Raw genomic sequence first — 14,174 nt, 5'->3', positions numbered from 1 at the left:
TTCCCAGCTTTCGAGACAGAACAGTCTCTCCTGACACAATTGCCCCGTATTGCTCTTGTTGGCACCACGTCTCTTCCTCTGCTAACAAGCCCAGCCCTTCCTTTTGGAGAACTACCCTCACCCACTCTGTTACCGTCGGTGGAAGAGAAGAGCCAGTTGATTCAAGAATGGTTTGAACTGGTGTGGTGAACGTGCCTATGTAAGGTGGGGGCAGGGCAGAGTTTGAGGCCAGCCAGCGCCACACAGTGGATTCCATACAGGTCTGGGATGTATGTTAAAGCAAACAGAATAGAGTGTTGCATGGTGGCGCACACACCTTTAATCCCAGCTATTCAGGGTGCTAGAGTCAGGAGGGCTGAAGATTCAAGGCCGGCAGGGGTGATTAGCAAGACTGTCTCAAAGTAAAATATGACCAAAATATTTAAAATATTTCTAAAATATTTTTAAAAAGGAATCATCTGCCATCAGCATGGTGGTGCACACCTTTAACCCCAGCACTCCAGACGAAGAGGCAGACGGATTGCTGTGAGTTCAAGGCCAGCCTGGCTTACAAAGCAAATCCAGGACAGCCAGGGCTACACAGAGATACCCGGTCTCAAAAAACCAGAAAATAAAAAAATTAAAAAAAAAAAAAAAAAAAAAAGGGAATCATCTGGATGCTGGGGAGATGGCTCAGACGTTAAAAGCACTTGCTGCTCTTCCAGAAAATCCAAGTTTGATTCCCATCACACCTACAGTGGCTTGTAGCCATCTGTAACTCCATTTCCAAGGGTCTGATGACCCCTTCTGGCCTCCATGAACTCTGCATGCATGTGGTGTGCATATATGCAGACCAAAATACCTGTACACATAAAATAAAAGTGAAGATGTGTGGGTACTAGTCTGACATACTTTGGGCCAGTGAGGCCGTTCTGGGAATTTTGTGAAGCACTAGGCTGGCAGGATTTAAGTGTGTCACTACCAGCAGGGGAGGAGACAGAGAGAGCTGGAGGGGAAAGAAAGTCAAGAAGACAGTGAACGTCTAGATTAAGTCATAGGGTAGCGTTGACCTTCTTCTTCTTTTTTTTTTTTTTTTTTAACAGACATACTTTTCTAGCATGGGCAAGGCTAGAAGGGGAAGGGCTTGAGGAGGCAGAGGTGGAGTGGGAGGAGATGAAGGGAGGGTGGAGTGGAAGTGACAAGCTTTCAGAACCACTGTTACACGGGGTTAGAACCTAATAAAAATCTATTTAAAACCTCAGCTACGGTTCAGTTAAAAGGTATCACTGGGAGCTTACAAGCAAGGCTTGACCACGCATCTCTGTGGGGAAAGGAAAAGCTACCCACAGGCACCTTGCTTCAGAGAGAATAAGCAATGCCTCTCTGTCGTAAAGCTGTTCCTGGGAATGTCTTCTCAGATTCCTTGCCGGATCTTACCAAGGTTTAATCTTAAGGAATCACAGGGCGGAATCAATTCTTCCTTCGGTTTGTTAGCCTGCCAGGACACAATCTCTCTCCGTCCCTGTGGAACCTGTCATTAGGTTTGTGTGCCAGGCAGCCATCTTACCAGGGGAGCCATTTTACCAGCCTGTTTGGATTCTTTCTGCTGCTCCTTAAGCATGGGTCTGTGTGATGGAGGCTTGACAGTAGTGCCTCCTTCAGCACTCTCTGTCCCTCAATAAACGCGGGGCTCCATCTTCACCGCGATATTTTGTGACATTCCTCCCAGTCCTGGCCTGTTTAATTGTCTGTCTTAACTCTGTCACCTCTATGAAGACAGAACCCTATTGGGTCTTGCTCTATTGCATTCCCAGGAGCCAGCACTATGGGGCATGTAAGAAATGCATAATTTATCATTGGTTTTAGCTTGTGACACGTCTGATGTTAAATTTACTGTTTCTCCAAGGATGTCTGAGCTCCTAACCCAGTTTTCAGAGTAGGACTCAATTTGTCTGTCTTTCTCTCCCCCCCGTGTCTGGGTCTCTTAATCTATACTTTATCATTGTTCCCGTACACAGTATCATCTGGAGAGACTTTCTCGAAAAACTAAATTTGAAAACCATGCCCCATCCAGCCCCGCTTCAAAGAAGTCGTCGCCCCAAATTTGATAAATAAATAAATGAATGAAACAGCACACGCAAATAGCACAGGTTAAATACTCTGTCCGGTGCAAAGGTTGTTATCGCCCGGAGTCTAAGTGGGAAGGACACCACAGGCTTTCTGCAGTGGCTCGGAGTCTGAGGCACCGGGTCCAGCCTCCCTGCCCGAGGCCCCACCCCCGAGGCGCGCCCTCAGCCATCGGAAGTGACATCACCGCATGGCAACCGTTGCTAAGGAGCGGTCTCTAGGAACCCGCTAGGGCCCGGGTGCCTCTCCGGGGGTGGGTAAGTGGTTTCGTGAGGAGAATTTGAGGTAACCCCGCCAACTCGCGGTCGGAAACACCGCGAACCCCGAGTCCCCTCGCAGTGCGCCCGCTCCCGGCAGGCGGCGGCACCAGGGCCTGCTCGGGGGTTGGTCGGTCGGTCGCGCGGGGCCTGGTGGGCGCGGGGTCCCCGGTCCCCTCGGCCCTGGGGCTCGCAGGAGGCCGTGGGCCTGCGCGCGCTGCCCCGACCGTGCCGGATGAAAGGCGCGTCCTGGTTTTAATTCCTGCCCCGGCCCCCTGGGTGCTGCCGCGGGTGAGTGCTGGCGAATTAGCGCGGCCAGTTGCGCCGGCAGAGGGAGAGTAATTGCTTTTGCTAATTTTAGCCCTCAGCGCCCGCCGGGCACCGGCAGCCTACCTGTTCAAGAACATCTTTGCTCTCTGAAAGCTGGTGGGCGACCCGGGGTGCGGGAACCCCAACTGAGTTCTTTCTTTAAGGAAAAGTTTCGGGTTTTTTCCTGTTTAAGTTGGCAATATTAGTTATGTATAATGGGTACCATTATACCATCCTCACACGTGCATACAGTGTATTTCGGTCGTCCCCACCCCATCTCTCGCTCTTCACCCTCCCACCCCCAGTGATTTCTTTTCCATTCCCCAACTCCTCTCCCTTCGACTTCCATGCACACTCCCCCCTCGCCCCTTTCATTTTTGGTGGCCCCATAAGTTTAATTATGGTTTCTTTCAGAATCATGTGTTATTTACCGGCGGTACACCTCTGAAGAAAATGCCTTTCCCTCCCCTAGCAACCATCACCTGCCTGTAAATACTGTTAGCCTCCAGAACGCCGCTTTTCTTCTTTCTTCTTACCAACATTTTACTCATTTATCCAGATACTTGGTTTGACTCCGTGTTTTCAAAAGAAGAAAAAGTTGTATTTATAATTTCTAAATTGTTTTAAATTAAATATGTAGATATAAAAATATGTATTAATGTATTTTTACAGTTGAAAACTTGAACCTCCAAAGTTTAAAAAAATAAAGCTATTCTATTCTTTTTTCTCTCTCTCTTTTTCACTTGTTTATGAGACAGGGCTTCTCCGTGTAGCCCTGGCTGTCCTGGAACTCACTCTGTAAACCAGGCTGGCCTCCAACTCAGAGATCCTCCTGCTTTTGCCTGCTAACACTGAGATTAAAGTCTCACACCACTATCCCCAGTCCAGGATATTCCTTTTATAAAAGCTTAAAAGAAACCCTAAATTTAGAAGCCATACTGGTTATGCTATCCCTTTTGTTTTTTACTTTTTACAGTTTTATTTACTCATAATTTATTATAAAATTGTAATAGCTTTAGTTTTAGTGTTGTTTGTTTGTCTTCTAAATGTAAGCTTCACCTACCCAATTAAGGAACCTATTTCATGCCAGGCTTGGTGGCCCTTGATTTTTATCCCATCACTCAGGAGGCAGAGGTTTGGTCTACACAGTGAGTTCCAGAGCAGCCAAAACTATATAGTGAAACAGTTTTTTAAAGGAGTATGGACATACGTATTTAGAGCAGGATGTTCATGGCCTAACTTTATGTCTTGAGTGAAATAGTATTGATTTCAGAGTCTCAATAAGAAAGCATTGAGATAACTTTTTTCTTCTTTTGCCTCATCTTTTCTAGTTTAATAGGGTCTTACTGTGTAACCCAGGCTGGCCTCAAACTTTGACCCCTTCTGTCTCAGCCTTCCCAGTTCTGGGCTTACAGATGTGTGGCACCATACTCAGGACTAGCAGTTCAGTTTTATTGATGTGGTGGTAGTTTTGACGAGGTCTCAAGTGGCCCAGGCCACTTTGACCTCACTAAGTAGCCAAGGGTCACCTTGCACTTCTGATCTTCCTGCTTCTACCTCCTGAGGGCTGGCATCACAGGCAGGTGCAACCACATCCAGTTTATTCAGTTCTGGGAACCAAACCCAGGGCTTCCTACATTTTAGGCAAGCCCTAAATCCCCAGCCCAGCAGTTCATTTTAGTAAAGCAGTTTTCCTTGGTAAAACTGTTCCAACAGTTAAGAAATCGGATACTCAATTTTTAATTCAAACTTTGGAAGATAATGTGTAAACATTTGTTTATTTTATATGTATGAATGTTTTGCATGCATTGTGTATGTGCAGCATATGCGTGCCTGATGTCCATGATGTTCAGAAGAGGGGGTTGGATCCCCTGGAAACAACGCAGTTAGGGATGGCTGTGAGTCACCATGTGGGTTCTGGGAACCAAACCTCAGGTCCTCTGCAAGAGCAACAAGTGCTCTCAGGTGCTGAGCGCTCTCTCCAGTCCCAGATACTAAACTTTTTAAGGTTATGGTCTTTCGTAACAGCCCTATTTCCTTCAGGCTTCAGCTTCTGGGCATTTTGTTTGTTTTGCTTTTTGGCTTGAGGCCTGTGAAAAAGTTCATGCATGTCTCATAGAAGAAATCACTGGTTCAGGCCCGATGTGTATTCAAAATGGAATTGAATCGATCCTCATAGAATGTACAGTTTAGCAAAGAGAAAAAGAATGTGTACCTGAGAGACTTGAACAGCATTGAAAGTGGCCTAAGGAAACCACGCAGATGGTGTGGTGGGCACGGAGGGTGGGTTCTGCTGTTGCAGAACTTGAGGATTTCCTGAGAGAACCTGTGCCCAAGCAGGGCCGTCAGAGGGGTGAGATCTGTCCCTGCAAAGGAGGGCAGAGGAGGAGCAGTCATGCTCAGCAGAGAAAACAGCATTAATTGAACGTAGGTGGAAGCAGAAAGCAGTGACTGGCTGAAGTTTCAGAGTGAAAGGTTAAGCTGAGCTAGATCATAAAGGTCTTGAGATCTAAGGGGTTTAGGCTTTATTTCATAAGAAATGAGAAGCTTACAAATGACTGGGGATGAGAGAGGTGCAAGCCAAAATACCAGAGACTGTTTCCTCATTGAAGGTAAAAGGAAACCAAGGCCTAAAATACCTGGGGTGGCAGAGTTGAGGTCTTCCAGGCTAACCCAGTAATAGAAATGGGTGGAAAGTGGAGGAGACCTAAACTGTACTAAAGAATAGGCCTGGGCTGAAGTGTATGTGTGATCACTATTTGCTTTCTGTGATTGAAATTAAGTACAAATATAGCCTCAAGGTTGCCTAATCCGAATTTCAAAGGGAACAAGATTTGGATTTTACCATGAAAATCTGATGTTTTAAATGTAGTTACCAATGTGAAAAAATAAAACAAAACCAAAAGCAGAGGTCTTAGTGTGGGTGGGCTAATTATTACTTATTTGCCTGTGTTTAGGTGTATCAGAGCTGTTGCAAGTACAAAAGCAGATACTGAATATTAACAGCAGATACAGATTTCATAGTAAAATCTTCATACTCTAGTTTCTTCCAACAAAACTAGCCTTTTCATAGATTTTGTATGCAGTACAGAAGTATATCTTTCCATCTACTTCCTGTGACTTTATTATGATTCTCCCCTAATACTTGAGCTACCAAGATTAAGGATCCCCCTCCTCTTTTTTCCCTTCCTCTTTAGTTTTAAGCTACAAGACTTAATCATGAGTGACCAAATCAAATTCATCGTGGACAGCCTCAATAAGGAGCCTTTCAAGAAGAACTATAATTTAATCACATTTGATTCCTTGGGACCAATGCAGCTATTACAAGTTCTCAATGATGTTCTGGCTGAGATCGACCCCAAGGTAATCTCTTCCTTTGTAATGAAAAGTGTGGCAGGACAGCCCTCCTGGCCTCTAACTAACTGATGTCTATGTCTGGGTCTCATTTACCCTGCTTGGAGAGGAGCAGTATATGATCCTATAGGCCTCTCTACTAACTCACATATCAGTTATCTACTTAAGGTTTTTTTTTTTTTTTTTTTTTTTTTTTTTTTTTTTTTTTTTTTTTAAGATTTATTTATTATATAGTATTCTGTCTGCATGTATGCCTGCAGGTCAGAAGAGGGCACCAGATCTCATTATAGATGGTTGTGAGCCACCATTGGTTTCTGGGAATTGAACTCAGGACCAGTGCTCTGAGCCTCTGAGCCTTCTCTCCAGCCCAAGGTTTTTTTTGTTTTGTTTTGTTTTTTGTTTTCCATTTAATTTATTCTGTGTGCTTGTGTGTGGGCATGTACATGCTGTCAAACTGGTGTGGAGGTCAGAGGGCAACCTGCCAGCATCAGTTCTCTTCTACCATGTGGGTTCCTGTGACCAAGCTCGGATTACCAAGCCTGGTGACAGACCCATTGAGCCATTTCACTGGCCCCTCTGTTATCTCCTTGCACCTTATTTAAACATTATTTCTCTCCTTGTAGACACACATAGATTTGCTCCTGGTATAAAGGTGCATTTTATTGTATTGCAAGTTAGTACGTGTCTTTTATACCCTTGCCCATAGACTTTGGCATTCTAACTAGAGCCCTGTTCTGACTAGGGATCCAGGGCCCTGTACTTAATCTGTTTTATGAAGAGAGCATTGTGCCTGCTAAGCTTGAGCAGAACAAGCTTGTCGATGAATTTAAATATTTCTCTTTGTTAAATATACAACAATGACATCTTTTTCAATTTCTTGTTTGTTAGCAAGATGTTGATATCAGAGAGGAGATGCCAGAGCAGACAGCCAAACGGATGTTGAACCTTCTTGGTATCCTTAAATACAAACCTCCGGGAAATGCCACAGACATGTAAGAATCTGCTCACATACCGTGCTTTCTTAAAGCTCTGCTTTAAAGGCCAAACTCCAGATGCTACAATTGGTCTTTTTAAGCAACACCTGGTCCTCCCTCATCTGATGGCCGTAGGCTATCACAGAATTTGACAACAGTTTTAATCCTTCTGATGCTGTTTGTCACATAGAAGTCTTAGGTGGGTCAGTGCTTCCCCTCTGGCCAGAAAGTCAGGCAAATACCATTTTATGATTTATGTCATTCTAGGTAAAAACAACTCTAGGGCTGGAGGGTGGGCTCAGTTAACCGTGTTTGCTGCTCCTCCCGAGGACCTGAGTTTGGTAGCTCGCAACCACCTACAACTCCAGCTCCAATGTATCACATGCTGTTCTCTGGTCTTTCAGGGCATACACACATGGACACAAACATATAGGCACAGACACACATGCTCCTGCATGCACACACAGCATATACTTATACAAATATACACATTCACATAATTGAAAATAAGTCTTAAGAAACCAAAGCAACTTAAATGTTGCCTAGCCAATGAAGTATTAAAGTTAACTCTCTGATTAATGGTCTCAACACAACTTTTTGGGTATTTTAGTGCTATATTGAGGATCTAATTTTCTGACTAATGTAAGACTGCTTTAGCCTTGTGTCTGTAGTCTAAAAGTAGCTAGATAAATCAGTAAGGACCCTCTAGATGACACTGTGAATAAAGGCTGTCTCCTCCAGCTGAGCTGATGAGCGTCTGTGCGTGTTTCCATTTCAGGAGTACCTTTCGTCAGGGTCTGGTGATTGGAAGTAAGCCTGTGATTTACCCAGTGCTCCACTGGCTTCTTCAGAGGGGTAATGAACTAAAGAAAAGAGCATATTTAGCTCGTTTTTTAATAAAACTGGAGGTGCCGAGTGAGTTTCTTCAAGATGAAACTGTGGCTGACACCAATAAACAGGTATACAGTGATCATAGCTGCTCTGTTAAATGTTAGTCTCTCTTTGTTATCTTAGAGTTCCAAGTGACATCAGAAGGGAAACAATATCAGCTGATGGTCAGCTGTAGTCATGTCTAAAACAATGACTTTGACCCACAAGTACTGTATAGAGATAGGACCGTGTGGATAGCAGGTGGAGATGGTCAAGTACTTTCTTTACTGAGTAAATCCAGGTAGGTAGACTCGTGGGCTTGAGACTGCAGAGCACTGTGCTGCTCAGCAAGGCAATTACATAGTTTGTCATCCAATTGAGAGAGAAACCGGTTGTCATAATTACCCTAGGACAAATGATGGCTATTCTACTGTCTCTGGCCAGTGGAACAGTGTAGCTGAGCCAGGCCTGCAGCCTCTTCAGGAGAGACAGTAATGGAAGTTTGAAATTGCAGTGCATTTCCTCACCAACACTGGATTCTGACCTCAGGTCTTTAAGCTCTTGGCTACTGAGGATTCGGGCTGGTCTGGGTCCTGGGTCATGTCTCAAAGTACTTGGCTGACCAAAGACTGAAGAAACAAAGAGACCTGGGTAGATTTCTAAGAATGTTAGTTTTTTTTATACTTTCATTTCATAGTAGTTAGGTTGATTTGGGTCATTTTGTTACAAAGCTTGTCAATCTGTCCTTTCCAGTAGACTATGAGGTCCCATGGAGACAGGCTTCAAGTTTATGCTGTCTGTCTTTGTTTTCCTCCAGGGTTTGGTATAATGGCTTCTGTATGTTGGTTGCTTAGTATTTGGCCTGAATCAAAACAATGAACTGAGTACTTTTATTTTTCATCTGTGTATTGTTACAGCTGTCACTAAAAATATAGTTAATATTGATATCTTAAAGCTGCAGCTATAGAAGTAGAAAGGCAAGTGCCATAGCAGGAAACAGGGATGTGTAAGTGTGGAGTGTCTCCTCCCTCCCCACCCCTTCCTAAATGGGTTCGTATAGACCACAGAGACCGCTAGAAGGGATTTTAAGAGATTGTATTTTGAGTATGTGTTTGGCATGTATTTGATAATGTAAATAATTTTAGAGGAAGTTTATTAATAGTATCTTTTAATAAGCTCAGCTAATTAAGGGGATAAAAGGTAACGAAGATGTTGTTCTTGAAGCATGTCTGAGAAGTATATGTATTTAAAAAGAGACACATTTAGCCATTAGTCATTCAGCAAAAACACTAATAAAAATTGTATGTTGTCTTTCTGAATGAAAAACTTTAGAATGAATACTTTGTAGATGTATAGCATATGATGAGTCACAAATATTAATTTTCTGGTATTGCCACTTAAAAAACTACTGTGGTGTGTGTGGTACTAGAGGTTGACCTACCCATGCTAGGTGAAAAGTGTCTGCCACTGTCCTACACCTTTAGACCTTAGATTGTCATTCATTTCACAATGAGGCTAGCAGCTGTGTGTGGTATTTTTCCTTAACTTCACTCCTCTGTATTACACACCTATGCAGATTATGTCCCATAGTATGCCCTGGCATTGTGAAGGTGTATATATAACAAATAGGCTTCCTGTCCTCCTGTCTCATGCTACTTCCTGAAAGGAGCCAGATAAGTAATACTGTGTTATGACATGATATCTACTCTAATAGAAAGGGCCAGAGCAGGCTTCTCTGAGAATAGTGATGTCTCTGCCGCTCTTCATTGGGATGAATTTGTTACCCAGGTTAGGAGGGCGCAAGCTGTGAATGTTCTCAGAGAGCAGAGGAAAGGTAACCTGAAGGTGGGTGTGCGGACTGTTCCAGGGTCAGCATGGCTAGAGGGTTAGACTGAGAACCAAAGTAGCCAGAGAAAGATTTATTGAGGTGACCATGCGGATCTTGTTTTCTATCTGCTGCATAGCTTACGAAAGTGTGAGGGATTTGTTTTGTTTTGTTTTTGAGACAAAGCCTTGATATGTATGTAGCCCATGCTGACCTCACACTCATCATCCTTCTGCCTCAGCCTTCCAAACCCTAGAATTACATTTATGCACCATAATGTTTTTAGTGTTGTTCTTCTAAGGACTGAAGTGATTGCTGCTATGTAGAGGGCAGCTTGAGGAAGAGAACACTGCTGGATGCAGGTAGCTAGTAACCTGTTAACTTCTTCTTTTAGTATGAAGAGCTGATGGAAGCCTTTAAAACTCTGCATAAAGAATGTGAGCAGCTCAAAACATCTGGATTTTCTACAGCAGAAATAAGAAGGGTAAAGAAATGCCTGTTTGGACTTAAATAATTCTGTGTTTGGCCCTTTTATTTTAGTTAATTCAGCATGATTTTTTTGTTGTTGTTTGTTTGTTTGTTGTTTTTTGAGACATGGTTTCTCTGTGAATGTAGCCTTGGCTGTCATGGACTCACCTTGTAGACCAGGGTGGCCTCAAACTCACAGAGATCCACCTGTCTCTGCCTCCACAATTGATGGGATCACAGGTGTGCGCCAGCGCGCCCAGCTTCAGCATAAGTATGGAAACTTAGGTATATGACCACTTTCGTAGGACCTTTAGTATGATGTGTATATGTGTTTGTGTATAAACATATGTATCCATGTGTATGCATGTGAAGCCAGAGGACATCTGGAGTCTTTCTCTTCTCGCCACATGAGTTTTTAGGCAGAATCTCTCCCTGAACCTGAACCCTAGGCTAGTCTGACTGTTCAGCAGGCTCTCAATGTCTGTCAGTCTCCAACCCCAGCACTGGAGTTAGAGGCACACTGAGCCATGCCCACCTTTTCCTTCGTAGTTCTTTTTTTTTTTTTTTCCCCACATTATTGTTTCTCACAGTGATTTACTTTTACTTTGGATTGTTTTATTGTTTGTTTTTTTCCTGAGACAGGGTTTCTCTGTGTAGCCTTGGACTCACTTTGTAGACCAGTTCTGGTCTGGAACTCACAGAGATCTGCCTGCCTCTGCCTCCCTGAGTGTGGGGACTAAGGGCATGCACCACCATGTCTGGCTCCTTTGTAGTTCTTTACTGAAGAAATCAACAAGGGCAATGAGTTTATGCTGACAACTAGCAGGGATTTAAAAACACTTCACTTTGAATCTTTATTTGATATGTGTTCCTTACATGATACAGAAAATGCAGCGAAGAAGAAAAAGTTGCATTGTGTATATATGAGAACATAGAATACATAATTACCCCCCCATCTTGTTTTTTTTTAATGAAGGCTAGAGAACTGACTGCTTCAGGTGTCATCTTCAGGGTACCATCATCCTCCTTACAGACAGGGTTTCTCATTGGCCTGAAGCTCACTAATCAGGTTAGACTATCTGACCAGAAAGGCTCAGAGACCCTCCTGTTTTTATCCCCCAGTGCTGAGATTACGAGTGTGCCACCACACCTGCTCGTTGTGGAGGTGCTGGAGAATAGGACTTATCTCGGGTCCTGGGTCTTGTTTCCTTGGCAAGCTTTACCAACTGAGCCATTTCACAGTCTCACTGCTTTAAAAATTTTTTAAAAAGATTTGTCTTGATTATTTCTGAAGAGTGTCTATGTGTGTATCTGTGGGTGTACATGCATGTAAGCATAGATGTCTACAGAGTTCAGAGAAGGATGTTAGGTCCGCAGAGCTGGAGTTGCAGGCAGTCGCGAGCAGCCTGCCATGGTTGCTGGCAACCAAACTTGGGCATGCATCCTCTTAACTATTGAACGATCTCTCCAGACCCTTGTTGTTTTTAATTATTACATTATGAATTTATTTTCATTGTTATAGGAATGACCAAATTTGTTTTCTGATATGCATATACATTAATCATGTTTACACTTTGACTTCATTTTTTGTGTGTGTGTGTTTTTTTTTTTTTTGTTTGTTTGTTTTTTTGGCTTTTATAAATAATGCCATGATTATCAATATAACTTTTGTATGGCTGGGTTAGTTTCTTTACAGCAATTTTTAGATGTAAAATTGCTTATTAATGAACAGTAAATTATTTTAGGGCTTTTAATACACTTAAGAAAATATTTTAATATTCTGCCCAGGCATTTAAATACTTTCCTTAAAGACTTGCTATTTTGACTTGCATGAATCTTGTATTTTTAGAATTCCTGAGTTATGAGTGCTATCTTTATATTCTCATTAAATCGGGGACATCAAAGTTTCTTCCTCAGGGAAGCCGTCCCTGACTCCCTAAATAGATCATGTTCCCTAGTTCTTTTCCTGTTATGGCATTCATTGCCCTTATAATTGCCTTAATGTCTGTCTTTCTAAATGCATGAAGCCCTAAGAAGGCAAGGACTGTGTCTGTGTGTCTTCACCGCTGTATTCCCAACACCTGCCACAGTGCTTGGTGTATGGCAGGCCTCAGTAGGCCTTTGGTGAATACTAGAAATGGAGGTGACCTGTACCCTGATAGATAAGGACCAGTGAGAGAAGGGTGTCCATCTCCTGTCCTCTGCTGTGTTCTGGGAACGAAGTACAGTGATGAAAGAATCCAGAGTCTGAGCAGTGGCACACTCCTGTCATCCCAGCACTCAGGGAGGCAGAGGCAGGCGGATCTCAGTGACTTCAAGACTAGCCTTCTCTACAAACTGACTCCAGGACAGCCAAGGCTACACAGAGAAATCCTGTCTTGAAAACAAAAACAAAAAAATTGAGACTCTGATTTTTATTTCATTCATTATTACTAAATATTCTTGAACCTAGTCTCTGTAGCAGATTGAGAAAACATGGGTTTAAGAAGAAATAGAAAGGAGTCCACTCACAGTCACATGCTTTCGAGATACCAGCTGTTGACAGTTTTACTTGGAATTGGACTATATATCACTATTGTAATTTGATTCTTTCAAGCAGTGTTATTTCATGACTTTTTCTCATGTCATTAAACAGTCTTCTGCACCATTTAAAATTTCATTTTGTTACAGTGTAGTTAATCATTGTCAGATATTTATACTCTTTCAGGTTTTAGCTTCATTGACATCAGTAAGAATCCTTATAGAAAAGTCTGACTTTAAGTGAATATTCTTATCACATTTATTTATCATTTACTCATTCATTCGTGTTTGTGTGTGTGTATCGCACATGTGCGTGTGTACTTGTGGAAGTCAGAGGACAACTTATGGAAATTAATTCTCTTTCCACCATGTAAGTCCAAGAATTGGTCTCAGGTTGTCAGGCATGGTACCAAGTACCCTAACCCAATGAGCTGTCTTGTTTGCCTTTCTGTACATTCTACTAGAACACCCCATGTGTAGAGTTCCTAACCTGAAGGGATGCATGTTTATCTTTCGACTTCTTACATTATTCTTTAACACAACACTATCAATAGTGAATAAGAGTGCCCATTCCCTGAAATCCTACCAATTATGGCTATCATTGTATAGATTACCTATAGTATTTCTGCATGAGTTTTGGGGTTTTTTGTTTGTTTAGAAAGAAAATTTGCTTCTCTGTTTTCATTACAAACTGTTGTAGAGTTTATTAAAAGAAGGTAATTAATTTTATTTTTTCTTTTCAAGGAGAAAATTGGTTAATTAACAAAACTATACACATTTTTTTTCCCTTTGGGAGACAGTGTTTCTTTGTGTAACAGTTCTGGCTGTTCTGGAAGTTGCTTTGTAGACCAGGCTGGCCTCAAACTCAGTGTCTGCCTCCTGAGTGCTGGAATTAAGGGCATGCATCACTATGCCTGGCCTTTTTTGTTTTTTGTTTTTTTGAGGCAGGGTTTCTCTGTGTAGCTTTGGATGTTTTGGAACTTGCTCTGTAGACTAGGCTGGCCTTGAACTCACAGAGATCCACTTGCCTCTGCCTCCTAAGAAGAAAGGTTTATGCCATCACTGGCAAGCTTCAGTTTTATAGCTTAAGAGTACCATAGTGGCACGTGCTTTTAATCCTAGCACTTGAGAGGCAAAGGCAGGAGGATATCTTGAGTTTGAGGTCAGACTGTTCTACAGAGTAAGTTCCAAGAAAGTCAAGGTTATATTGGGAGACCCTGTCTCAAAAATCAAATCAACCAAACAAAAAAGCCCCACCATAACTTTAAAAATAGTTTTAATGGGAAAATAGCAGGATATGTGGTTTGGTATTTAACAGAGCAGATGGGATGTCAGCAGCTGTTCATGTATTTAGACCTGCACACATTTTATTATGGAAGATTTTTGAAGAATCATGTAGCCATATTTGGAATCAGAACACAAGTGTGCTGGCTGGCAGCTTTACCTTGCTGCGTTATAAACTGCTTTAGTTGCTTTTCTAGATGAATGCCA

General features: G+C 42.5%; 1 protein-coding gene across 4 annotated transcripts in view; it reads left to right on the top strand.

Moving 5' to 3' along the window:
* Window positions 1–2,311: 2,311 nt before the first annotated feature.
* The window catches only part of Ift81 (intraflagellar transport 81), a 66,537-nt gene continuing 54,674 nt past the window's right edge, over window positions 2,312–14,174 (top strand). For 2 of the 4 annotated variants that reach the window (XM_055605989.1, XM_055605986.1), the window contains exons 1-5: window positions 2,378–2,654; window positions 5,870–6,035; window positions 6,915–7,018; window positions 7,779–7,959; window positions 10,090–10,179. In XM_055605989.1, the coding sequence (XP_055461964.1) occupies window positions 5,892–6,035; window positions 6,915–7,018; window positions 7,779–7,959; window positions 10,090–10,179 (519 nt within the window). In that variant the 5' untranslated portion in view covers window positions 2,378–2,654; window positions 5,870–5,891. The other 2 variants (XM_055605988.1, XM_055605987.1) reach the window with 2 other exon arrangements.

The sequence above is a fragment of the Psammomys obesus genome, unplaced genomic scaffold (assembly GCF_907164565.1).
Source record: "Psammomys obesus unplaced genomic scaffold, mPsaObe1.curated_primary_1811, whole genome shotgun sequence".
Taxonomy (NCBI): Eukaryota; Metazoa; Chordata; class Mammalia; order Rodentia; family Muridae; genus Psammomys; species Psammomys obesus.
Note: the sequence above shows the minus strand (reverse complement) of the source record. Positions and strands in the feature narration are given on the sequence as shown.